This window comes from Panthera onca, chromosome D3 (genome assembly GCF_046562875.1).
Source record: "Panthera onca isolate mPanOnc1 chromosome D3, mPanOnc1 haplotype 2, whole genome shotgun sequence".
Taxonomy (NCBI): domain Eukaryota; kingdom Metazoa; phylum Chordata; class Mammalia; order Carnivora; family Felidae; genus Panthera; species Panthera onca.
The window spans coordinates 841024-867555 of record NC_138350.1 but is presented as its reverse complement, the minus strand read 5'-3'; the positions used below and the strand labels follow the sequence as shown (position 1 = coordinate 867555).

Sequence of the window (26532 nt, the reverse complement as noted above, 5' to 3'; positions counted from 1 at the left end):
AGAGGCGCGGGGCGGGGACGTCGTGCGGGAGGCCTCGGCGCGGGGCGGTGACGTCAGGGGCGCGCCGGACGGTGGCTTGAGAGTCCGTGCGTGCCGCGTGGGGCGGCGGCGGCGGCATGGAGCGGGACCCCGGCGCCGGGGGCGCGCGCCGGGCGCTGGGCCGCCTGCTGGAGGCGGTGCTGGCGAGTCGCCGCGAGGCCAACGCCGTGTTCGACATCCTGGCCGTGCTGCAGGTGGGGGCGCGCGGGGCGCCGCGGCCGGTCCCGGGTCGGAGGCCTGGCAGGGGGCGCGCACGCGGGCCGCGGCGGGATTCCGGGCTTTCCCGGGCGTCCGCTCCCGTCTCGCGGGGCTCCCGGGTCGGGGAGGGGGTGTCCGGTGGGAGGGTAGCGTCGAGGCCCTGAGTGAGGAGGGAGGGCCGGCCCCCTGCGACCTCCGTGTCCCTGCAGTCGGAGGACCCGGAGGAGACCCAGGAAGCGGTGCGCGCGTGCAGCCGCCTATTCGGGGCCCTGCTGGAGAGGGGAGAGCTGTTTGTGGGCCAGCTGCCCTCCGAGGACACGGTCATGGCAGGTGAGCCTCCCGCAGCGCGTGCCGGGTCCAGGGCCTCGTCTCTGGAAGGGCTGGAGGGAGACTTTGTCAACACGGGATGACCTCACACGGCCTTATCTCGGGTCAGGGGAAGGGCACAGCAGGGGCTCCCTGTGGGGAGGGACCATTGCACTCAGAGTTGGGGTGGGAGAGTCCGTATGTGGTCTGTTTAGAGCAAAGGTTGAGTGTGCTGTGCTTTTTCAGGGTTTTTGTTTTGTTTTATTTATTTTGAAAGAGATAGCATGAGCGGGGGAGGGACTGAGAGAGAGAGAGAGAGAGAGACAGAGGGGGAGAGAGGGAATTTTAAGCCGGCTCCACGTTATCAGTGCAAAGCCAGACACGGGGTTTGAACTGATGAATGTTGAGATCACGACCTGAGCTGAAATCAGGAGTTGGGCACTCAATTGACTGAGCCACCCAGGCACCTGTTTGTTTTTTTGGGATCACTTGTAGGATCTGATCCTGTTTAACGTGGGCAGTCGGGGTTACGCGTTCCCACCGCTGGTTGTGTAGGTCTTGGGGTGAAGTGAGGCGAGGAGGGTTTCCCACCCCGCACCAGGTCTGGGGCCACGGTGACCCGTTTCCGTTCACTTCCGGGTGGGGCTGCGCAAAGAGCGTAGGGGGGAGAGCTGCGTCCAGCCTGGTGTGTGTGGTCTGACCACCCTGCTCTGCCTCAGGGTCCCAGGGGGCGACGCGGAAGTACAAGGTGTGGATGAGACACAGGTACCACAGCTGCTGTAACCGCCTGCGGGAGCTTTTGGCCCACTCCTCCTTTGAGGTCAAGGTGAGTCAGGTCGTCGGCCTTGCCTCTACCCTGCGCGTTCCCTGCACCCCCAGCCGCCAGGCTGCGCGCACACAGGCAGGGGTGAGGCCGCAGGCTTCTGCGTGCCCGCGCTTACCTGAGGACGTCTGGTTTTCTGTCTGCTGGGTTTTCTAGCGGCCGGTGTTGTTCTGTGTCCCAACGCGTAGGGGAGCGTTGTCTCGGGTGCACTGAGACTTAGGTGCCGGGGAGGTGACGTGTGGTCCGGGCACCTCAGCCACTCCCTCGCCCGCTTTCCCCAGGAGCTGGCTCTCAGCACGCTCATGAAGTTCGTACAGCTGGAGGGAGCACATCCCCTGGAGAAACCCAAGTGGGAGGGCAACTACCTGTTCCCTCGCCAGCTTTTCAAGGTGGGGGCACAACGGTGTCGGCCGGGGGTGGGGGGGGGGGGGGCGCCGAAAAACCTCTGGGCACAGCCGGGATGGGCCTTCGCTGCAGGTGGCTCCGGGACGTGCTGCTTCTGCCACACCCTTTACCCCGGGGGGCGGGGGAGGCTGTGGGGTGTGGCGGGCACCCCGGGTGGGCCCACCGACCTCACCTCCCTGCCGGCCCACAGTCGGTGGTGGAAGGCCTGCTGTCTCCGGAGGAGGACCACTCGCTGCTGGTGTCCCGGTTCCAGGAGTACCTAGAGCACGACGACATCCGCTACCACACGATGCAGGCGGCCACGGGTGTCGTGGGCCAGGTGGCTGACAGGTGCCCCGAGGTGAGCCGGGTCCCGTGTCTGGGGGAGGGGTGCGCAGGGGCTGCGCCCGAGCTGATGCCAGGCTTTCGGCAGGTGCCGCCCGCTTTCTGGAACAACGCCTTCGCGCTGCTGTCTGCCGTGAGCCTCCCCTGCCAGGAGGTCAGCTCCTCCAGCTTCTACGTGAAACACGCTGGTGAGCGTCCCGGGGGGCGGGGGGGGGGCGGGGGGGGGGCAGGTGGGGGCACCCAGTGAGCCGCCGCCTCTTTCCCGCACACCCTCTGACCCCTGCCTTCCCTACAGAGCTGTCGCACAAGTGGAAGGTCGCTCATCTGAAGGTGAGACGCTCCGGGGGGCGCTCTGGGGACAGGGCCCTCTCCACGCGTAGGCAGCACGTGTGGGACCCAGAATTTTCCCGGCTCAGACAGCCTCGAGGCTCCCTCACGGGGACGGGGGTGGGGTGGAGGCCGCCTGTACCTGGCTCCCAGGCTCTTAGCGGGCTCCTGGGTGCCGGTGTCGTTGCCGCGTGCGGCCCTGGGTGCGCTGCTCACCGGCTCCTCTGTGGCCATGTTCCGGGTGTGCGTTTCTTCTCGCTTTGCTGGAACTTCTCCAGTTCTGGGCTTCTAGTTCTTACGCAGGGCGGGAGGGAGGCCGTGAGTGCCGTTTCCCCTTCCGGGGTCCGGGGGCTGGAGTGGGGGGCCTTGTGTGCGGCCTTGACGGCACCCCCACCCCCTCCCCCGCAGGAGCACAAGAAGGCCTTCCAGCTGATGTGGCTTGGCTTTCTCAAGCACAAGGTACTGGCGGGCTGGGGGGCAGGTCCCCCGGGTCTGGGCCGCTCTGGCCCACGTGGGTCTTGGGGTGAGGCAGGTGCACCCACCGCTGCTGCCTCCCCGCCAGCTGCCCCTCAGGTTGTACAAGAAGGTGCTGGTGATCATGCACGATGCCATCCTGCCTCACCTGGCCCAGCCCACCCTCATGATCGACTTCCTTACCCGCGCCTACGACGCGGGTGAGTGCCGAGCTCCCCTCCCAGCGGGCTGGGCTCCCGGAACTGGGGCTGGAGCAGCCCTCGTCAGGGCCTGGCCGGTCGGAGACGTGCATGCTGGAGCCCGAGTCCCCTCCCGTCCCCTCCCTGGCGGGACGGAGCGGGGCGCCTCCTGCTCTGTTGAACTCCCCGATGGGGGGGGGGGGGTGTGGGGGAGCAGCCCTCGTTGGGGCTTCTCAGCCGCACGTTGGTCTGCAGGGGGCGCCATCAGCCTGTTGGCCTTGAACGGACTTTTCATTTTGATTCACAAGCACAACCTGTGAGTGTCGATTTGGGCGCCTGCCTGTGGGTCCAGCCGTGCGCGTCTGCCCCTCCTGTGTCCTCTCCCTGTCCTGGGCTGGGGGTCTGCTGGGCTGCCCTAGGGGAAGTTGAGGCGTAACAGGGCCCCTGGGAGCCATGATCTGTGTTTTCACTCCATGTCCCCCCCCCCCGCCCCCCTGGCTTGCGTGCCACTCCTCACCCCTGCACTCCCAGCGAGTACCCTGATTTCTACCAGAAACTCTACGGTCTCCTGGACCCGTCTGTCTTCCACGTCAAGTACCGGGCCCGGTTTTTCCACCTGGCCGACCTCTTCCTGTCATCCTCGTGAGTGCCGGAGAGGGGACTCGGAGGGGCTTAGACTCAGAGCAGGGGCCGGGAGTCTGGGCGACTGGGGGTCACTCACGTTCACCATCCCGCCCAGCCATCTGCCCGCCTACCTGGTGGCTGCCTTTGCCAAGCGCTTGTCCCGCCTGGCGCTGACGGCGCCCCCAGAGGCCTTGCTCATGGTGCTGCCCTTCATCTGCAACCTGCTGCGCCGACACCCCGCCTGCCGCGTGCTGGTGCACCGCCCGCTGGGCCCCGGTGAGCGCGTCGGTGGGGGGGGGGTGCTTGGGGACCTGGGAGGGGAGTGGGGGGGAGCCTGGGGGGCGTGGGGACCTGGGAGGGGAGTGGGGGGGAGCCTGGGGGGCGTGGGAACCTGGGAGGGGAGTGGGAACCTGGGAAGGGAGTCGGGGGGGAGCCTGGGGGGCGTGGGGACCTGGGAGGGGAGTGGGGGAGCCTGGGGGGGGCATGGGGACCTGGGAGGGGAGTGGGGGACCCTGGGGGGGGGGCCGAGGGAGTGGGGGGGCCCTGGGATGGGAGTTGGGGGGGAGCCTGGGGGGCGTGGGGACCTGGGAGGGGAGTGGGAACCTGGGAAGGGAGTTGGGGGGGAGCCTGGGGGGCGTGGGGGGGCATGGGGACCTGGGAGGGGAGTGGGGGAGACTGAGGGAGTGGGGGGACCCTGGGGGGGGCCGAGGGAGTGGGGGGGGCCCTGGGACGGGAGTCGGGGGGGAGCCTGGGGGGCATGGGGACCTGGGAGGGGAGTTGGGGGGACCTGAGAGGGCTCAGAGACCTGGCAGGGGAGTGATGGGGAACCAGGAGGGTGGGGGGCCTGCCCCCAGCAGCCAGAGCTCAGGAGCAGGCTGTGAAGCAGGGCCCGGGTCTCGCTCTAGAGCTGGATGCCGACCCCTACGATCCTGCAGAGGAGGACCCGGCCAAGAGCCGCGCCCTGGAGAGCTCGCTGTGGGAGCTGCAGGTGAGCTGTGCGTCCCCCCCCCCCCCCCGCCCCGTCCCCGGCTCCCCCGGGGGCTGCCGTGACTGGACGTGTTCCCGCCGTGTGGTGCCGTCCGGGTCCCCGGGCTGCCCTGGGGAGAGGGTGGTGACGGCCCGCGTGCCTCTCCAGACCCTCCAGCGGCATTACCACCCTGAGGTGTCGCAGGCCGCCAGCGTCGTCAACCAGGCGCTGTCGGTGCCTGAGACCAGCATCGCACCCCTGCTGGAGCTCACGGCGTTCGAGGTGAGGGCGCGGGGCTGAGGCCTGGGCGGCTGGGGTGCAGGGGACGTGCGGCGTGGGAACACCTGTCCGTCCCTTGCAGGTGTTCGAGCGGGACCTGAAGAAGAAGAGGGGCCAGGAGTCGGTGCCCCTGGAGTTCCTCCCGGCGCAGGGGCTGCTGGGCCGGCAGGACGATCTCTGCGCCCAGCACTTCACGCTCAGCTGACCCTGAGCGCCCGCTCCCCGCCCCCTCCCGTGGTTTTGTAGGAGAGAGATCGGGGTGGGCCGTGGGTGGGGGGGCGGAGTCCGGGGAGCGCCGGCCTGTCTTCTGACTGCTCCGGCGGCCGGGTCTGCAAGCTGGCGGTCACAGTGGCGGCCGTGCACGGAGGGCGCCTCGTGTCCACCCGCGGCCCCCCACGCCTGCCCCCCGCCTCTCCCCTCCTCCGGAAGTCTCTCCCTTAGCCGGAGCCCGGGTGGGCGTGGGGCCAGGGTGGGGGTCGGGGGCTGCGGCCACACGGGGCTCTGGGTGCACTGGGCAGTGGTTTCTGCCAGCCCTGTGTGACCCCGGGGCCCCTTACGTCCGAGCGTCTGGGCCACGCCCCTCTCCCTGCTGCAGCTGGACTGTGACCTGGGAGCGACAGTGAGGGTTCTCTGTCCTGGTTAGTCACGGGCAGCACGGAGCACAAGCCACCTGTTCCCAGTCGAGCTGAGGAGGACCTACCTCTTTGTCCCGTGGTGCCCGTGGTCCCAGGTGCGCGGTGGGCGTGTCTGCCCCACGAGGGGCAGTTACGGGTGGAGCCACCTGAACGTCGCGGCCCCCAGTGGCGTGGGTGCCGGCAGCTGCAGGCCGGTCGTTTGCTGTGTTTCCGGGTTCTTTCTTCAAGGCCCCGTTTCTGCCGGGCGAGCTTGGTTCCCCTCCGGCGTGAGTCCAGCTTCCTCTTAAAAAGCGTCTTGTTTAGGGAGAGAGTCACGTGAGTGATAGCCGCTCCCGTGGGTTTGGGGGCCTGGCGGAGATGCAGGTGTGGGTGCAGAGCCAGGGAGGGGGCGTCCCTGGTTCTGCAGCCTCTTGCCTGAGCCCCCCTCCCCGCCCCCACGGGAGCCCTCGGAGTCACAGCAGGCAGTGGTTTGGCCGCCTGGGTCTCTAGGGAGCTGCCCCGGTGGCCCAGGACCCTTGTGTGCCTGGTGGGGACGCTGGGTGACGGGTGAAGGGGTGCTGCTTCTGCGTACACCTGTGTGGTTTCAGGGATGCTAGCGCCCCGTCCCCTGGTGGTACCGTCCTGGCCCCATCTCAAGTCCGCTTCTGCCCCCGGGCCTTTGCGCTGCCTTCTCTGCTCCTGCCTGCGGACCCCAAGCCGAGGGAGGCCTCAGGGAAGCCTCTGCCCGGCATCCTGTCGGTAACAGCTTCGGGCATGCACGTGGGGCGCCGCCTGTTCACGGCCCCGCTGCCGTCGGTGCCCCGTGGATGGTCCCTGCCACCCTTCCCGGAGACCGAGGGAAGCTCGTCACGACCTGGTCCTCGTCTGGTCCCCGGGGCCCGGGACTTACCCGGCACAGAGGAGGGGCGCATACACGTCTGTGGTAGAAGGGCCCGGGGGTCCTGAGCCGCCTGCTTCCGGCAGGGTTCGGCACGTCCGAGGCCGTCCCGGCCCCAGCTGAGCCCCGGCACGGGGACACCGGGGGGCAGCCCTGGAAGGGCTGCGGCCTCACGCTGATTGAGAGAGATGTCATCCTGTTTTTTAAAGTAAAACTACAGAACTCTCCTCAAGCAGGTTTTCTCGATCGTTGCAGCATCGTGTGCTGTCCGTAGCCTTCCTCCTTCCAGCGGGTCCGGGGCTCACCCCTGCACACCCCGCCCGCGACACCCCCTCACCCCTGCGCCTGGGCAGCTGCGCTTTGTGGTGTTTCTCGACCTCTGGGCCCCATGGCCCCGTGGGCAGGTGGCTGAGGGGATGCAGGGCGGGGACAGATGGAGAAGACCGGCAGGCGCCCCTGGGACCTGAGCACCTGATGGCCGTCAGGGCCGGGCTTGCAGGGGCTCGAGAACCGTCTGGGATCTGAGTACGAGTGCCAGATGGGGCCCGGGGTCTGCGTTTGCAGGGGCTCCCAAGCCGGGGTGGGGGCACGGTGACCGGAGGTCTGCAGGCGGTGCCCCCTGCGCTGAGGGCCCTTCTCCCCGGCAGCTCCCAGCCCGCGGCCCCGGGGCCTCCGTGTCCTCCCATGGAGCCGTGTCCCGCCCTGACTCCCTGAGGCGCTGACGGCCGGCGTCGTGCACTTCAGTGGTCCGAGTGCCGTCGGCTCCGCGATGGCAGAGCCGTGTGCCTCGTCCCCTTGTCCACGAGTGTCCCGGCGCCCGGGACGGCGGCTGGCGCCTGTGTGTTTCCTCCAGCTGATCTCTCAGAACCGGCCTTCCTGGGGGGCCTGGCCCGAGGCGCTGTGGGTTCCCTACAACGCAGAGGACTCTGTGTGGGGCCTTGGGGGGAACTGACCGTGACAGGGACGGGGGGCGGGGGAGGGGGGGGTGGGTCCCTGGAGCCCCGTGGGCGGCGGGGAGGAGCGAGCGGCTCCAGGCTGCACCGGGACAGCAGAGCGGTTATTTCCTCTCCTGTGAACCGACTGCCTTTTTCCCAATTAAGATGCAGTTCTGGTTTCGTTTCTCATTTTTAAATTACGCGATGCAAAGCTAATTATGAGTTCCAGTGATACTTGGGCTCTTCCCTGCGAACCTCTCGGCCTTGGTGCCTCTCTCCCTCCCTCCCTCTCTCTCTCTCTGTCCACCGTTCATGCCCTCAAGTGCCAGCACTGCCACCCCAGGTCCCCACCCGATGTTGACCCTCCTCTCTCTGCTATGAGCTCCCCTGCCACTCAGCAGTCCTCCCTTGCTGTGCTCCCTCTCTGGTGCCCACGCATTCGCCTGCCACAAGCCCACGGCAGCCACCCTCGCCCCAGGAGGCCACCCGGCTGGGTCCGCACGAGTTTGTTTGCAGCTGGGGACATCACACCCTAGCTTGAGTCAAAAGTTTTTAAAAACCAATTTTGGGGGGAATTTGAAATGCACACTAAGTACCTTTTTAGTAGAAGTGTGTTCTGTGCAATAATTTGGGATGTACTTATCCTGAAGATTGAGAAGAAACCCACCTGATATAAATGAATCATTTTAAAGTGTATGATTCGGTGGCACTTGGTGCATTTACGCTGTGTGACCACCATCTGGATCCAGTTCCAGAAATTTCTTTCCGTCACCTGCTTCATAATTACATCCGTGGAAAGACGGCATCTGAGAGACCAGCCCCCGACAGCGCCCCCAGGAGTCCTGCGTGGTGGGGTCTCCGCCATGCCCCCCACCCCCCTTGAGGATGGCCGGCCACTCCAAGCCGGGTCAGCCCTGGTCCTCGGGCAGGAATCCAAAGCCTCGGTGGACGCGGGGCATCGGGCCGGGGCCCCTGGGCTGTGGCTCTGTGTGGGGAGGAGGTCCACGCCACTGCCCTGTCTGCCGTGCCTCCCGGTGGCGCGGGGTCTGATGGAGCGTTTAACCCGGGCCGGAGTGAGGGCTGGCCTTTGCCCGGCTTCCGGGAGGGACTCGGGCCCCGAGTGCCCTGTCCATCGGGGGTCCACGTGCAGGTCATGGCGGGCTTTGGGCCGCACGGCATCCCCTCTACCCCCGGAGGGGCCGGTAGCCACCTGGCTCCGCAGCCCCTGTAAAGACGGGACACCAAGGCGGGAGTCCCCCGGTTGGCAGTGGCCCGTGTGTACTGTCACACATCAGGGCGGGGGAGCTGAGTCAGTCCAAGGCCCCAGTGGAGGACCCCGCAGGTGCGTGTTTGGGGGCCCCCTGGGCCTTCCCCTGGCTGGTGTTACCCTTCCCTGCAGTGAACCCTGATGGCGAGAAGAGCTACTCTCGGGGAGTTCGGGGGTCCTCCTGGGGGGTTGTCCAACTTGAGAGTGTCTCGGGGACCCCGGGCTGGCCGTGGGTGTCAGAAGTGACAGGGGCCTCAAGGACCCCAGGCTGGCCGTGGGTGTCAGAAGCAGAAGGGGTGTGTCTTGGGGACCCTGGGCCGGCCGTGGGTGTCAGAAGTGACGGGGGCCTCAAGGACCCCAGGCTGGCCGCAGGTGTCAGAAGCAGAAGGGGGGTGTCTTGGGGACCCCGGGCCGGCTGTGGGTGTCAGAAGGGGGGAGCTTCGGGGACTCCGGGCTGGCCGTGGGTGTCAGAAGGGGGGTGTCTTGGGGAAATGGGTGTGTATGACTTTGGGAGGTCCCTGAGAGGGGTCCTGCACTGCCTTCCTCGCAGAGCGTTAAGGGGGCAAGACCCCCACGATGGGGGCTCATGAGGTGATCAGGCAGAGCAGGGCAAGGGACGCCTCCAGGGTAGGAAATGTCAGAGGAGGGGCCGTGGATGGAGCGTCCAAACCAACGTCCAGGCCCTGGGGGCAGCAGGGCAGGAGAGGACCAGAGGCCTCCTGGACGTCCTCAGGGCAGCATGGTGGGGCTGCTGGGGGTCGGGCAGGACAGGCAGTGCAGGGGCCACTCGGGGGGGGGTCCTGAGTGCCGCGGGGTGTGTGACCCTGACTCCAGGGTCAGCCCCCTCAGACGGCCTGCCCCCCACTGCATCCCTCCCCTTGGGGGAGCAGGGGCCTGCCGCACCCCAACCTGGCCGGTCAGCCACCCCCCGGTGTCAGATGCTACGTCCCTCTCCCCGGCCCATACGTCCCTCCCTGACACCACCCACCCCAGGGGAAAGGAGGCCCCTGACCCACGGAGACCCCACTCTGCCCGGTTCAGGACGGGAGCTTAAAATGAATGCACCTCTCTCTGCAGAAATGCAGGGGCGAGGCCCGTGGGGAGCTGCTCGGGGAGTTGTCGCCGCACCGCCCGCGGGGCCGCCCTCCTGGTCAGTGGGCCGCGGATGCAGGGCCCTCCCGCCCGTGAGCATCTCGTGGCTGAAGGCCCCGTTGGACCGTCACGGAGGCCGGTGTTGACAGGGCACCTACTGTGTGCCCCGCAGTGTCCTTCCGTCAGGTCCTTGCGGCTCACGCCTGGCCAGCGCTCTCAGTGGAGTCTCCCTGTCTCTGTCTTAGTCTCTCGTGCCCTCTCCCCCCGAGGAGGCGAGTGGGGCTGGGCGGGGAGACGCTGAAGTCGTGGCGCCCGTGCGACGAGATGCCTGCTGATAAGCGCCACGCTCAAGCACTGGACGGGCACGGAGCAACTTCTCGGCGACTAGGTGTCAGCCGGCTTGCTTCCTGAGAGCTCGGTGAGGGTGACGAGCGTGGCACACGTCCCCACCGGCAAACCCCCAGCCTCTAGGCGAGGCGGTGGCCGGCGGCGGGGTGGCGGGGGCTGCGGCCTGGGCGCCCGCCAGCCTGGGACGCGCACGGCCCTCCAGCCTCAGCCGCCCATCCTCACGGCGGACCGTGCCAGGTGCCCCGGCTGCACGGAGGGCCAGAGTGACTGCTGTGGCTCGCGGCCCCGTTGCAGTGGTCACAGGAAGATGAGCTCACCCGTTGCCCGAAAGGCCATCCACCGAGTCAGGCGGTGGGTCTGGCCTGTGGCTGGTGGCCGGCCAGCGCCCGGCTGGCGACCTCTCTCCCCGGCCCTTTGCGACCCTCGGCCGCGCGCCTGGCTGAGCGCCTCCCATCCCCGCATGTACCGGTGAACTTGGCCTGCAGGGGGAGGGGCCGGCTTTGCACGGGTCTGGGGGTTCCCTTCGGGCTGCCTGCTAGGCCCGCGCTTGGGCTTCTCCTTGGAGCTGGCTCGTCTCGCAGGTCGCCTCGTTACGGAGAGCCGCACAGACGCCCCGATGACGCTCATTCACTGTGTCGTGTCTGTGTGAGGTCCCTGCGACCTCCGCCCCGGCCACGCTGACCACGACGGGGCAGCTCCCCTTCCTCACAGACCCCAGAACCCACGCTGTGGCCCCACCCGCCCTCTGCCCGGGGGAGCGCGACGACCCAGCGCGGGCACGTCTCCTCCTCCGCCGGCTGCAGAGCGTCCGCTGCCCCGTGTGTCCCCAGAGTCACGGTGTTGACCTGTCATTCGGGACGGATCCCTTTTGTTTTGACCACGGAGAACCTTGCTGATGTTTCTGAGAAGCCGTGATTAATTTCTAGTATTACTGGACACGACCGACTCTTGGGAAGTGGATTAAATACCGGGTATGCAGCAAGGCGTTTGCTTCCAGAACGTGGCAGGGTCTGGGACCCCCCAGGCGGAAGTGACGCTCTGCGGCGTTTATGAATTTTTTATTACTTATTTTTGTTTTATTTTTTTGAGAGAGCGAGTGAGCAGGAGAGGGGCAGGGGGCGGGGAGACAGAGAATCTCAAGCGGACCCCACACTCGGCGCAGAGCCTGACGTGGGGCTCAGTTCCACGACCCTGGGATCGTGACCTGAGCCAGAATCCGGGGTTGGACGGCCGACCGACTGAGCCACCCAGGAGCCCCTGAAATTTTATTTTGAAGTTTATCGACTTAACGACTTTCGTCTTCTCATTGAGGTGAAATTCACACGGCACGAAATCAACCATTTTAACGTGTGCTGAAAATTCAGGGGCCCCCCGGGGGGGCTCGGTCAGGTTAAGCATCTGACTCTTGATTTTGGCTCAGATCGTGGTCTCACGGTTTGGGAGCTGGAGCCCCGCCTGGCGCTGTGCGCTGCTGGCGAGGAGCCTGCTTGGGATTCTGTCCCACTCCCCTCTCTCTGCCCCTCCCCTGCTCGCCCCTGCTCGCAAGCACTCTCCCTCTCTCAAAATAAATATACTTAAAAAAAATGCTTGAAGTGTGAGATTCAGAGGCAGTGAGTTCATTCGACGTTGTGCAGCCATCACCCCTATTGATTTCCCAGGGATCCGTCAGCCCTGCAAGCAAACCCCACAACCGTTCGCCCTCACGCCCCGCCCCGGCCTCCGCCCATCCGCTTTGTCCGCACGGACTTACCGATGCCGGGTGCCCATCCACGCGGGATCACACGGTGTTTGTCCTTTTGCGTCTGGCTTCTTGCCAGAGCTCATCCGTGTGCAGCAGGTGTCAGGGCTCACTCCCCGCTGGGGCTGAGCAGTGTCCCACTGCGTGCACGGACCACAGCCGTTCACCGCTTCATCCGTTGGCGGGCATCCGGGTTGCGTCCACCGTTGGCGTCTGACCGGTGCCGCGGGCACGCTCGCGTACAAGCATTGGTTCGAAGGCCCGCCTCCTCCCTGGGGAACTGCGGGGGCACGTGGTCACCCGACCCCAAGGTTCCGAGGAAACCCTACACTGGTTTCACAGCAGGAGGGTATTGGGTTCCGATTTCTCCACATCCTCACCAACTTCTGTTGTGTGCTGTCTTGTGACAGTAGGTTCCGGTGAGCATTTCCCTGGTGACCAGTGACATCGGGCTTGCTCTTTCCTCTTCGATGAGTGTGGGTTGGACGAGGCCACCCAGCTTCTGCAGAGTCTCTTGGGACGCTCACCTCCGGGTCCTGAGCCGCTGTGGGAGCAGGGGGTCCCCAGGCCACCCTGCCACGTGCTCCTGACGGCGTGGAGGAGCTGGGTCTGCGTGAGGATACAGAGATGGTCACCAGAACGCGGCGGCTCCCGGCCCTGCCGGTCCAGCCCCAGCCGTGGCGCACACCGGACCCGCCCAGGCCGCCCCGTGTTCCAACCCCCAGAGACCAGGGAGACGATAGAGTGATTGTCGTTGCCTTAAACTCCGGGATGGCTTGTTACGCGGCTTAGATGACCATACCCGTGGGCTTGAAGCGCTCGACCTCCCGCCAAAGGGCAAGGATCCAACACGAAGGCAGGAAGATGCCTGGCAGCACTGTCTTCTCCCCAGGGGTGACCCCAACCCCCTCACTGTCCCTGGGGTCTTGGGGGTGCATTTTGGGAGGAGGGGGTGGCATTGAGCTGAGAGCTAACATTATTTACACGCCATGGGGTGGCCACACGAGCTAGAATGGATCCAAGGACCCGTATGTTCAATGAAAACAATTCCTGGGGTGCCTGGGTGGCTCAGTCGGTTAAGCGTCTGACTTCGGCTCAGGTCATGATCTCGCGGTTCGTGGGTTCAAGCCCCCCGTCGGGCTCTGTGCTGACAGCTCGGAGCATGGAGCCTGCTTCCGATTCTGTCCCTCTCTCTCTGTTCCTCCCCGGCTCATGCTCTGTCTCTCTCTCAAAAATAAACTTTAAACACATGCACACACACAATTCCCAAAGGGCTCATCCAACAACAGCGAGGCTCCCAGCAGACCTGTGCGAACAGCCCTCCCGCGCACCGTCTGGGGCAAAGTCGAGTCTTTGGAGGGTCAGCTCAGGCCCCGGCGTGGGTCCCACGGTGGCAGAGGCCTGGCCACGCCACGGCCCAGAGCCGGTGGTCAGAGGGTGGGGTGAGGCTGGGCCCCAGGAAGACCCCATCGTCAGTGCCTCTCAGGCCACGATGGGGCCAGCGAGCCCGCCACACCAGCCTCCCCGCGCGTCCCAGCCCCTTGGGAGCTTTGCTGTGCTGTCCCGGCGTCGCTGGGGTGGGCTTGTGGCCGGCGTGGACGGGGCAGAGCGTGTGGACTTGGAACCCTGGCTTCCTGCACCTGCTGGCCACCGAGCCTCGGCCCCCCCACCTCCCCGTGCTGCGGGGCGCAAAGAGTTCTTGCCACAAGATCTCTGCCGTCAGGGAACCCGCGGCCCTCAGGCTGCCGTCGGCTCTCGGGGAGGCAGATGCTGAGACAGGAAAGGGGTGCAGGGTGGGCAGGGGGGCTCAGACCCCACCGCTGGGGGCCCTCCTCCTGCACGAGGTGAGGTGGTCGGCTGGTCGGCCTCCTGGGGCTGGTGGGGGGGGGCGGCGCGCAGACCTTGGGCCACGCCCACACCACGGTCCTCCTCCTGCACAGACCGTCCTTCCCTTCCAGCCAAGATCGGAGGATCCCTGTCCCCGCAGGGAGGACCATCCCCTGCCAGACCACCACCGCCCGGCCCCCAGGAGCCTCGTAACTCGTCAGACGGAAAATGTCACCTGGCGTTTCCGCTTGGTGTGTGTGATCAGGCCTTCGGCTTCTCCCCAGCCAGGGAGGCCGGGTTCACGCTCGTTTAGCCGTTTAGCCCAACAAACAAAATCGATGCGTTCTCATAAAACACTGCTGGCGACCGCTGGCAGGCAGAGCTCTCCGAGGGGCCGGTCCGGAGGCTCTGTCTCTGATGGAGGCCCGTTCAGCTGGGGTGGTAGGGGGGGCCCCCCAGCTCCTCCTGGAAGGATGGCCAGACACAGCGGGCAGGGGTGAGGGGAGTCGTGGAGACGTTCCGTGATTCTTCCAGAAAGGCGGCATTGCACAATGCGAGCCGGCCCTGGAGCTGCCCTGGGGGTGGTCACAGACCCCACTCGTGGCCGTGGGGCCGGGGGCTTGGGGACCTGTCTGGGGGCCATGGGCGGAGGCTGCTGGCAGGCGGGTGGGAAGGGGGCGAAGGCCTCCAGGGCTGTCTCCCTCGGTGCTCGTTCATTCAACAGACACTCGTGCGCACGCCTCCTGTGTGCATACCGGTGTCCCAGGAAGTGGGGGTACACAGGGGGCTCGCCAGACTCCTGTCCCGGCCCTTCTGGGGCTCGTTCTGCGGTGGAGGGGACAGATGGTGAGGGGACTTTAGTTAGTCTGGGGTTCTAGAGGCAGTCAGCGCCCTGGAGGTGGAAAGGGAGACGAGCCTGCCAGCAGGGCTGTTGCGCTAGACAAGGGGGCGTCTGAGCAGAGCTGGAGGGTGAGGGGGGAGACCCGGGGCTGTGGGGTGACGGGGAGCGGGCTCCAGGAACAGGCTCGCCAGCGCAAAGGCCCTGGGGCAGGAGTGTGCCTCGGGCACCAGAGACCGTTGCAGAGGCCGCTCTCGCCAAGAGCGGAGTGAGGAGGGGTGGCAGGGAGGCGGGGGCAGAGCCCCGGTCCGTCTTGCTGGCTTGGACGCTCTTTCTCAGTGGGGTGAGCACCGTCAGTAGGCCGGGACGGGCGCACCTCAGCGGGCTCAGCTGGGCGGTTGTGAGGGCGTCTTCCGTGTGTGTCGGCGGCACGGCTCGCTGAGGCTCTCGGAGAGGGTCCTGGGCGCGAGCTGCCCGGGCGGGGGTGGGGGGGTCGCAGTCTGCCGCTCCTGGACCAGGCTGTGTGGGTCCCCGCGTCTCCCGGGGCTCGGCCCGGGGCGGGAGGGCGGGCGGCCTCGGTTCGCAGGCTGAGCCCGTCGGCCGCGGGGAGCGCGGCGGAAGCTCTCCTCTGGGTTCTTCTCTCCGTCTCTGTGGGTCCCGCAGCCTCCTGGAGCCAGACGGGCTGGCGGCCCGGGGCGGGGTGGGGACGAGGCCCTTCCGGCCGGGCTCCCGTCGTGCCGGGTCAGGGTCAGGTCGGCCGTGCAAGACGAATTCAAGTTCTCCCCCCATTTTTCCGGGTCAGGGAAGGAGGACCCCCGGGGCTCCAAGCTGCTACCCGGGTTTGGGGAGCTCGCCGACACCGACCACGGGTGCCGCTTCCGGTGTGCGCCCTGCCCCGGCCCCTGTCCCTGCAGGTGGCTCTGGCGCCCTCCCGCGGGGGCTCCTGACCCTCGGCGCCCGTGCCTGGGGCCCCGCCCTGCGGGCTGCGCGGCCAGGAGCCTGGCTCTCCGCGTCGCAGGGTCAGCGCTCCCTGGGCTGGGGAGGCCCGGCCCCGGCTTCCCCTCCCCGCCTCCGCCCCTGGCTCCCACCCTCCTTCCTGCACCCGCTCCGTGCCCAGAAGCCGACCGCAGGGCGGCCCCGGAGGAGGGGGGGCGAGAGGAGAGCGAGGGGAGGCCTCAGGCGGGACGCGTCCCCGCCCCAGCCCGGGCTGCCTCCGGGCGCCTCCGTCTGCTCTGTGCCCAGGTCCGCCTCTGCGGGGTGGGGAGGTGTCCTCCGGGGCCACCGTCACCGGCTGCAGGCCCAGCCGGGCGGATGCGGGCGGTTGGAGGCCGTGACGCTGGCTACAGGGGCCGCCAGAGAGCAAACACGGTGTTGTGACGGTTGGGGTGACGGACTCGGGGCGGACGGCAGGGGCAGCCAGTGGCCGGGGCCTGGGTCTGGGCTTGGAGCCCGGATCCGGGCCGGCGGGGGCCTCAGCCACCCCCTCCCAAGCCTCGAGTCTCTGCTCCTGTCCCCACGAGGGGCCCGGGCACACCGGTGACTGACCCCTGAGCTTCCACTCGTGACCCTTCCCTGGCCTGCTGGTCCCCGGCTGCTGGGAGAACCTCAGCACCACGCCGGATGCGGGGGGGCCCTCCGCTCGGGGTCAGCAGGCCTCCGCTGGGGCTGGGACTTGGGGGCCAGGAGGGCAGAGGGGCCCCCTCAGAGGAGCAGCGGACACGCCCCTCGAGGCTAGCCATCCACGGCGCCCACAGACTGACGGCTTACGGGGCTGAACAGAAATGTCTCCTGTCCCGGCCCGGAGGCCAGAAAGTGGGGTGTCGGAGGGCTGTGCTCCCCCCGGGGCTCTGCCCGTCCCGGCCACCGCACGGCTCCCCTCCCTACAGGGTCACAGTCACAGGGATTCAGCCCACCCACTCCGGTCCCAGCTCATTTTAACCTGGCCGGTTACACAGAGACGGAAACGCCACGGAGATATCGAAACGCCCAGGGTGCCGGTCGGGGAGGGATTGGGGTTGTAGACGGCAGAGCCACGGCGACGGCGTGGGCAGAAGGGCCGTAGCGAAGGGCGGACGGTCGTCCCCCGGATCCTCCTCGACGGCCTCCGCGCGGCGAGCGGGACACCCACCTGCACCGTGTGGCTTCCCCGGAGGACGCTCCGTGGCCTCCATCTCCGTGGCCTTGGCGCGGAGGGACAGGTTTGGCTTTCCACACGCAGCACGTGGCGGGACCTCTGTCTCAGGGTGTGGCGCAGCCTGGAGGGCACAGGGGCCTTGGAAGGGAGCTGGCGGGCTCGGGGAGGACCCCGCGTGAGCCAGCGTGGAGGCTTCGTGGAAGGTTCTGGCTCTCTCACCACGGACACGCGGGACTGGAAGGGCGCGTGGTCTCCCTATAATTTGCTTCCGAGAAGTAAGCGGGAGCCCACCTGCAGTCCTTACTCTCTGAGGCGGGACATCACAGGCCGTTCTAGGCCCGTGAAGGGCATCCTATGCCCCCGCGAGCGGGAGTGACGAAAGTGAAGGAAGCAGTGGGCTGGGGGGGTTGGGATGCCTGCCTTCCCGTTGAGGGGGCGGCTCCAGGAGGGTGGCCACAGGGCAGCGGTTTTCCGTCTGCGGCTTAGGTCCTCGTGGCTGGGCAGGGTCCTTGGAGCGTCGCGGTCGCCCTCGGCTGGTTAGAGATGCGGACGTGCGGGCCCCGGCAGGCTCCTCTGCCTGCCGATTCTGCAGGTGCACACGAGGCCTGTCTCAGGGCCCCCTGGTGCGCGGCCCTCCCCCAGTCCTGTCCGGTCATTCACGGAGCTGGGGGGCAGCGGGTGCCGGTCCCATGCGCCATCAGGCACAGGCAGCGGTGGGAAAGCCTCCTTTGGGGTGTGGGCCTCAACCCGGGACACTGCCCAGCACATCTGTGGCAAGGCTTCCTGTGTGTTTGATGCAGGGGTCTGCTGAGCCCCCCCCCCCCCCCCCGTGCTTCTGGGCCATCAAGGGGGCGTGGCTGGGCTTGAAGGGGGGTGCTGCGGACGGAAGGACAGTAGGCTTCCCGAGAGGACGCCCCTGCCAGCCCGCCCCTCATGTCTCTTTCCAAAAGGACAGCAAAGGCAGGGGGCCTCTGAGTCTCTGAGGCTCGGAGCCTTCCACCGGCTGGGTGGGGTGGGGGCTGGGGGTGGGGGTGGGGAGGCTGGCAGACCTGGCTGGGCGGGGGCTGGGGGAGGGACTGGGGTAGTCTGGCGTCCACCCCCAGCCCGGATGGGGAATTTATAGACCAGCTTGGTGTTTGATGAGCACAGAGCCCGAACGCGTCTCATCAGTCAGCCTTACTCTGGAACTGATTCCGCGCTAAACTTTGTCTCCTTTGTGCCGGTCAATACCTGGGAGCGACTGGGGGCCGCTGGCTCCGCGGCCTGTCTCTGCTTGGCGTCCAATCTCCCGTGTTTAAAGGTGCAGACGCTCTCCCTGCACGATGGAAAGTGCCATTAATTAGCCTTTCTGATGGTTACAGGAATTCTTAATCACACACTTATGTTCTTGGGTTTCTGGGCCGGGCGCCTCCCAGGCAGACCTCGAGCTGCACCCACGGTCGGCGGCGACGGGACAAGAAATGTGATTTCCTTTCCAGACCTCATGACCTCACGAGTAAATTGCCGTCAGCTGGTGGGACAGGCGATCGATCAGCCCTCCTGTCTCCTCGATGCTGCCTCCGGCTCAGAGGGGAGCGTGGGGGCTGCCCGGTCGTCCTGGGCCGGCTCCCGGGTCCCTGTGGATCCGCACGTGTGGTGAAGCCACTGGCCCCCGGACCCGATCACAGCCACTCTCCCGACACCACCCACCCAGGTCCTTTCAACACCAAGAGCGGGAAAGTCTCTGGGCAGATCTGGTTCCGGGTGAGCCCAGGGCCGTCCCGAGCCCTGTGACCACGGCCTCTGGAAGAACGACCTGGACAAAGAGGAGAGAGGCTGCGTCGCGGCCGGGGTCGTGGAGCAGCCACAGGGACGCGGGCAGCGGGAGGTGCATCGCTGCCCCACAGACACATTCACGGAGCACCTGCTGGGTGCCTGGTGCACGTGCGAGGCCCGCGGGAAGGCCAAGGACAGGCCACAAGGGGCAGTCAGCCCCCCTCCCCCCCGCCCCCCAGAGACTGACCAGGAAATACTGGGAGAGCCGGGGGCACGTGAAATACTAGCTATGCCTGATGGTCGCCCCGACCACTTTGCACGGGCAGCCGTGTCCCCGTTTGGACGACTCCTGGGCCTTAACAGCAGATCTGGCCGCCTGGCCAAGGGCGGGGAGCCTGGGCCAGCCAGGAAGGGGGTCAGGACAGGAGACTCTGCCACCCGGGGTGTCTCACGTAGGGAAGTCCACGGGGCCTCCCCCATCCCCTCTGTTCCTGGATGTGACAGCATGTCCACCCGGGGCCCTCTCTCCAAAATCCAGGAACCTCCACGGCCTTCCAGAGAGACAGCAGGTGGGACAATGGGGCAGCCGTGAGGGTCGCCTCCCATGCCCTGCTCGGAACCACGGGGTGACCACGCCGTGGACTGGCTTAACCAGCATCTGTCCAGCCCTGTTTTCTGTTCTCTACTATTGAGCCAACAAGCTTGTCAGACTCTCTTGCAGCGGGAGGTGGCCACGTGAAACACGTACCCCTGAGACAAAACCAGAAGTCTCCTGAGGACGTTTGGGAAAGCCTTTGTCCTTCTGATATACACCATTGCTTTCTCCTCCTTCCTCTTCCTCATTTGCATTGCCTAGAAAGTATGTGTGATGGTGGGAGCTGCAGCAGCCATCTTGAGGTCACCAGGAAAGGGTAAGGGAGTCTGAGACACTTGGTCCTGATCTCCTGGAGGCTCTGAAATGCTTCCCCAGGGGCTAAGTGTGTGAGAAAAATGGATAAATAGCTAAACGCTGTCTCGTCAGGTTCCCCGTTTCTCCCGGCCGAGAGAGACTGACCGTCTCTCCCACGGTGGGTCTCTGCTCTCCTCGGAAAGACACTCCCATTCTTGCACAAGTAAGACCAGATTTCCGAGTCACAAATGACCAAAAGATGGGGTTTTGTGTGGGAAGGATTTGTCAGAGAAAGAAAGTCAGGTGCAGGAACGCAGAAGCCAGAGGACCTGGCTCTCTGCTTTATGTTTTCTTTCCACCGAGTTCTACCAGAACGTCAGCTCCGTTGGTGGACACACGCCCTTTATAGTTTCTTCAAACAGGGAGGTGGATCCAAATGCCAAGTGAAATGAGCCCATTAAGCAAACAATGAGCAGGAAACACAAGGTGTCCGTTGACGCTGTGCTGTCGATTGATGTAAATGCTGGGAAAGGAGAGAACACGTCCAGAGCTCGTCTCCAGGAGAAGTTGTGTGTTTTTGTGGAAATGGCTCGGCTGGTTCTTGGGGCTGGGCCTCCCCAGGCGCTTACACATTAAAGATGGTGGCGGAATGGCTCTCCGAAGCTGGGACGGGGGTCCCAGCTGGACGCCAAGCGCCGCGAGGCGGTCCCCCAGGACGCCCGCAGGTGGCCGGACGGCGTGCACCCAGGTCCCGGGGTCCCCGTAACAAGCGACCACAACTTGATGTCTTCAGACAACAGACGCTTGTCCTGTCACGGCTCCGGAGGCCACGAGCCCAGAGCCAGGGTGTGGCGGGGCCGAGCTGCCCCTGAGGCTGTGGGGGAGGGTCCGTCCTGCCGCCCCGATCCCCCGGCATCACCGGGCCCCCGTGTCCTTGGCCTGTAGGCAGATGCTCTTTTCTCCCCGGCCGGTGCCAGGACGGACGCGAGGCTTCGAGGACGGGGCTCCTGCCCGCTGCCCCCAGCGGCTGCCTGGCCCGGCGTCTGTTTCCACGCCCCGCGTCATCTGGGGCTTTGCGGACCCCGGTTCTTGTGGAGATCGGGGGCCGCTGGCCTTGCCAGCCGCATGGACACACGGTCCCAGACGCCGGGCTCACGGCGCCGGCTGAATCCCCACAGAGGCCCAGAAGCGGTGCGGCCGTGGGCTGTGGTCGGAGGCACCGGGGGCTGGGACCCACGTGTGCGCTCACAGCGGTGGCGGGGAGCACCCCGCACACCGGAGCGTCGCCGCGGCAGGCCGGGCGCCGAGGGCCCGGATGGGGGGCCACCGGAGGGTCCGATGAGGCAGCGGACAGGCGCGCACGCACCACACGCGCTGGCGGCAACGGGAGACGCCGGGGGGCCCTTCTGCGCTTTGCTAGCGTGCGTGGCTGCTCGAAGGGGACGGCAGGCAGCGCAGAGGGGGGGCGGTGCGGGCGGGTGCGGGAGGACGACAGTACCAAGGCGGCCGGAGCGCCCGGTGAGCCCACCCCTGGGCTCCCGTAGGAGCAGCGGCGACCTCTGAGGGCCGCGTGCGTCGGGAGGCCGGGGCCCCCGAGCCTGTTCGAGATGCCAGTGACGCAACTGCGGGGAGAGCAGCCGCGGTCTGTGCGCTGGGACGTCCCGTACGCGGCACACCCGGGCACGGAGGCTCCTCCTCCGAGGTCTGATCAAGCCTGCCCGTTTTTCCACGTGACTTTTCCACGCAGACCCGGAGGTTCTCTGTATGTTTCGATATGGTTCTTTACGGTGGGTAGGACGATACCTTTTTGCTCTAAGAAAAGGGGTGCGAATTCTGGCCCCAGCCGGCTCAGAACCTCTGGGGCTGGCTATTTTAAGTAAATAACATAGCCATCATCTTATTGTGCAATTATTAATTATAGCTATATAATTTTTAAAAATTTTTTAAATGTTTATTTATTATTGACAGAGAGAGGCAGAGCGTGAGCAGGGGAGGGGCAGAGAGAGAGGGAGACACAGAATCTGAAGCAGGTTCCAGGCTCTGAGCCGTCAGCACAGAGCCCGATGCGGGACTCGAACTCACGGACCGCGAGATCATGACCTGAGCCGAAGTCGGACGCTCAACCGACTGAGCCACCCAGGTGCCCCTATAGCTATATAATTTAAGCACTCTAATTATTAGTTATTGGCAATAACTATATAATTAATACGTTGCTAATTTAAATAGTTTATCTCATTTATAGCAACAGTTAAATCAAATTAATATAATTGCTATAGATACCATAACAATTATAATTCTGGGAAGATGATAGAGTATTATTTTCTTACTATAGTTAAAACAGAAAAGCAAAAATAAGACGTGAAAAATCTGATGCACTGTGGTGTTGGGGTACGTTTGTTTCGAAACCTTTCGGCATGCACGTACGAACACATTTCATTCACTAAGCAGAATTACGCTTTATGCGGTTTTGAAATAAGTTTTTCTTTGTTGAGGTATGATTTACATCGGATAAAATGCGCATTCAAGAAAGCGTTTTCTGACTCTTATTCATTTCGAATAATTTCACAGGGACACCGGTGCACCTCCCCCTACACACACACACCCCGCCCCTGCACGGAAGAAGTGAGCCCAGCCCGCAGGTGCTCTGGGCGCCTTGGCCTCCGGCCTGGCCGGTCCTGCCCCCCTGACCTGTTATCACAGGCCCCCCTGACCTGAAACGCAGGAGCCAGCCTGCCGGGGGGACGGGGTGTCCGTGTGGACGCTGCCCGCCCCCCCCCCCACCGGACGACACCTCAGAGGCGGGTCCTGAGGTTCCAAAGGACAAAAATTGGAGCCCGCGCGGCTGTTACCTTTGAGAAACGAACCCAGGGTATCAGTCCCGAGCCCGCGGCGCGGCCGGGCTCCCGGGTCCACAGCGAGCTTGTAAGTGATCCGCGATCAATTAGTCGCAGAAGACAGATCGCCCTGTCGATTCGAATTAGCACAGATAAGCCACTTAATTTAATCTTAAAATGACTATCAGCTGCTTAAAACAGCAGAAGAAATAACAAACCAGGCTTCCCGTCCTCAAGGCTGTCCGTTTAATTAACTCCGGCCGTCGGGGGAGGCCGCTCTTACCGCGAGAGGAAGCGCCCGCCGGCCGTGCAGCGGCAGTTCGGGCCGGGGCAGGTTTCCGGGGCCCCCGCCTGGCGGCCTGGCGGCCCGGCGGCCGGCCGCCCGCCACCCCCTCCTCCGCCGCCCCTGCTCTCAGACCCCCGGGCTCCCGGCAGCCCCCTCCCCTGCTTCCCGGGCCCGGCGCACACCCGGGCATCCGTGTCCGACCGCCGGAGCCACGTGCGTGCGAGAACACTCCTCGAGCGTCGAGGCCCCGATCGCCTCAGCGGCTCGGGGGCCTCCTCATCACCCTCGCAGGCGTGACGGACGGACACCGGCCCGCCTGACCCTCGTAGTGCCAGCGCGCCATCGACAAAAGCCGCGAAGCTGTGAAAACAGGCACTAAATGGCCCGCGAGGACCCTTGTTCGCAGGCGACAGCCGGGTGAGAAGGCGGGTGGGGACGCGCGGCCGGCCGCTCACGGCCGCGCCGCTTGGGCTCCCTGGGGCGGATCGCAGAGCGTGTGCGGGCAGGATGCCCGGCGGGGGCGGCCGGCCACACTCTGCTTAGCGCCCCGTTCTTGGCGATTGCGTCACGTGGAAATCGCGCAACGCGGCCGTCACGGGAGAAACCCGCGGGGGGTCACTCAGCGTGGCCCTCGTGGCTGTCGCACCTGCCGATCGGTCTGGGCACTGGATGCACGAATGCCGGTGCGTGTTTCCTTCTCACAGTTTGCAGCTGGCGGTTCCCGTGGGGTCGGTGTCCTCTGTAATGCTACGGACTCTATTCTGCGCACTAAAATACCTGACTGTGGTGCAAATGGCTGCCAATCCCCCCCCTTTCCTCCTCCCCCCAGGGGGAGGCGTCATCTGGGCCTCGGAGCTGGAGCCCCTCTTCCCCATTCTCGTGCAGTCTCCAGCACGGACATCTTCCGGACCAGGATTTGCAAATCTGACCTCTTGCTCTGCCGCCCTTCCGGGGACGTCGGACGTGCACAGGCGTGGCTGCTCCGGAATGTTGGGCAGAGAGTGGGAGGCCACGGGGGTCCACGTGGTGGGGGGGTGTGTCAGTGTATACACACGAAAGCCGCAGCCCCACTCAGACGTGTCCGGCCAGCGCCGGCCGGTGCCCGGCGAACGGCGAACGGCCGGGCTTCGGTCCTGCTGTGTCCCCGCGATGCTCTGTGCGGCCAACAACTCGCCTCACGTCTCTGAGATGGGAGCGTGGCCGCGCCCGGGGCCGCCCTGGCGCAGGACCGCACACAGGTGGCGGACGCCAGCAGGTGCTTCTTCTCTGGAGCCCACGTGTCTGAGAGCAGGCTGTCAAGCGGGCGGTTGCGGGGCTGGGGGGACGTCCCGTTCCAGTCCTTCTAGCTTCTGGTGCCGCTGACTCCTGGGCTGGTAACGCGCCCCTCCCGTCTCTGCCTCCGTCTTCCCCGGGCTTCTTCCTCTGCGTGTCTGTGTCCCAACCCCTCCTGCTACAAGGACCTGTCCCTGGGTCAGGACCCACCTGACTTGCGGGCTCTCATCTTTACTAATTGCACCTGCAAAGACCTTATTCCCAACAAGGTCGCCCTCCGAGGTTCCAGGTGCCCACGATCTTGGCGGGGGGACCTTCTCACTGGCCGGTCCACGGCCACGGAAGGCATCGCTGAGCCAGTTGGTGGCCGTGGCTCCCGAGCCTTCTGACCCTCGCCGGGATCCCCCCCACCGCCCTGCTCTGGGGCTCCTGTCGCCCTGGGCTTTCCGGGTGGAAAGTGCCACCGCGCAGAGGCGCAGGCCCCTGCCATCCCCAGGCCGCCCTCCAGGCTGTATCGAGAGCCCCGCCTGTGGAGAGCCTCACCCCTAGAAACCAGTCTGGTGAGACGAAGGTCTGTGTGTGCGGGACAGGCCGTCGAGAGGGCCTGGCCACCTAGTGGTCGGGCTCCTGAGCCGGCAGGCAGGTGACGCGGCTCCCGGGCCGGCTGTGGGCGCCTGTGATGTGCGCCCGGGGGCGTGGCTGGCGATCAGTCGCCCTCGCCTCCTCAGTGCCCCGGGGCTGACCCTCGGGTGGACTCAGGACCCAGGCTGAGGTTCGGGGGAGGTGCACATGGCAGGCACCCGCACCAAGGCAGACCTGCAGACAGGACGCCTCCCCGTGGCTTCTAGGTGCCGTGGGTCACAACATGGGTGTTGAGGGCAGCTGGGACACCGTGTTCCTGGTGCCCAAACGTGTGGGGGCCTCCCCGAGCCCCTTCGGGGGGGTCTGTGAGTCTCGGGACCAGCACTAAACCCCTCCAGCTGGAGGAGCTCGGGGCCCAGGGCCGGCACGACCAGGAGGCGGCCGTGGCCGGCTGTCAGGGCACAGAGAGCCCGTCCCTGCCCTGCTGCCCCCCCGGGCTCTGAGGAGGGGCCCTTCCCCCCGGAGAACCGCGCCCCCAGAGACAAGGTTGGGGCTGCGCGGGATGTCCTGCCGCCTCCTTTCCCAAGCCTCAGGGGTGCCCCGGGCCCGTCCAGGGAAACACGCAGGCCCCAGACACTGTGACGGCCCGTCCAGTGGATGACGGCCACCAGTCGGGGAGCCACACAAGAAAGCCACGACAGCAGGCTTTTGGAGACCTGGCGACCCCAGGAAACGGCAGCCGTGTCAGGCGTCAATGCAGGGATGCAGAGACCAGCCGGGCCCCTGAGACCGGTCGCCCGACCCCACTCCCGCCACCGCTGTGCTCAGGCCGCGGGGCCAGGGTGGCGGCTGCGTGGGGACCGGGCGGCCCTGGAGCGAGCTTCAGGCTCCACGTGCACACGAAGCCGTGTGTGGCATCGACGGCTGGTGCCGACGTCCACCGGGGGCCACGGAGCACAGGCGTCCTTCTCTGGGCCCGGCTGGGGTGGCGGGGGTGGGGGCTCTTGCCGCCTTTGCCTCCCACGTTCCCTGCCCCCCCCCCCCCCGCCGAGCGAGCAGGGGAGTGAATACCCTGGTGAGTGACCCAGGCGGCCCCACGGGGAGGGGCTCGGGAAAGCCTTCCGGGTGCGGCGGGCGTGCGCACGGGACCCTCCTGCGTGGGGCAGGCTCCTTTTACCGACGTGACCGGAATCCCGGGTGAGTGTTCACAGGGGCTGGGGCCCTGCTGGGGCCGGGGCTGCGGGACTGGTGGGGCGTCTGGGCGGTCTGTGGGGGGCCGAGGTGAGCCCCCCTCGCCGCGCATCCTTCCAGAGTGCAGCCGCCGGGCCCTGAGATAGGCCGGTGCCCGGACCCGCACGCCCCCCCGACTTCTTGTGCCCGCAGCTGCGTCAGGGACCCCTGGACCGGACCTGTGGGCGCTGGAGGCCCGAGGAGGAGGCCTCGGACCCCCCAGGACCCCCCATCCCGTTTCCTCTTCCAGGCAGCCCCTCCTTTGGGGCCTCTGCTGCAGGGGGAGGGTGGCGGAGGCTTCCGGGCTTCTCAGAAGAGTCTTTCGTCTCTGTGTCTGTTGGGTCCCTGGACAGGCCTGGGTCCCCACCGTCCCACCTCACTCCTGTCCTCCCTGCTCCCCCTCCTCGTTCCCACTCCGCTTCTCGTGCCCCCCCCCCACTCCCTGGGCCCCTCCACACCCTCCCGCGCCCCTACTTCCCTCTCCGCTCCCCTACCCGCTGCCCTGTCCTTCTCTTGGGGACCCCACCCCCAGGCCAAACCCCTGCTTCTCACAGGACCCACTCACCCAAAGGGCCTCAACCATAAGTGAAGATTCACTGAAGCCATGAACGTTTTTATTGGAACTAAATTGATGTACACGATCAGTTCAAGAGCAGAGGGAAGGGAAAAAACCTCTGTGCGTTCGCTGCTCTTCATCAGAAATGTCTGCATATCAACAGCCTCTCCCGGAGCCCCGGTGGGTTGTCACCAATGAACTGTCTTAAACAAACAACATGGGTTTTTTCTGAATTCGCTGCAGAGCTGATTTATAACTGAATTGATGGAAGAGGCAGGTCCGCTATTAAGTTTCAGCAAATTCTGTTTGTTTGTGTCTTTGCCATTTGAACACGACTGTTGTTTAAAAAGAAAAAAAAAAATTCTAGGCAGCCAGGCAGAGGGGAGGGGACACCGGCTTGGGGTCGAGCAGATCTGAGTATGAACCCCTAGACCTGCCCCTGGGCAAAGTGTGCGCCTTGTGCCGAGTCATTTCAGTCCTCCGAGGCTCCGT

The 26532-nt window shown here is 65.8% G+C and overlaps 1 protein-coding gene across 1 annotated transcript; it reads left to right on the top strand.

Moving 5' to 3' along the window:
* The first annotated feature begins 51 nt into the window (after positions 1 to 51).
* Positions 52 to 6684, top strand: NOC4L (nucleolar complex associated 4 homolog). The gene is made up of 15 exons (XM_078435976.2): positions 52 to 233; positions 447 to 567; positions 1263 to 1369; positions 1648 to 1755; positions 1962 to 2111; positions 2184 to 2283; positions 2391 to 2425; positions 2831 to 2881; positions 2985 to 3096; positions 3331 to 3391; positions 3607 to 3717; positions 3815 to 3975; positions 4605 to 4687; positions 4835 to 4948; positions 5028 to 6684. Exons 1-15 carry the CDS (start codon positions 117 to 119, stop codon positions 5148 to 5150), a joined length of 1554 nt encoding a protein of 517 aa, XP_078292102.2. The 5' UTR covers positions 52 to 116; the 3' UTR covers positions 5151 to 6684.
* Positions 6685 to 26532: the final 19848 nt, after the last annotated feature.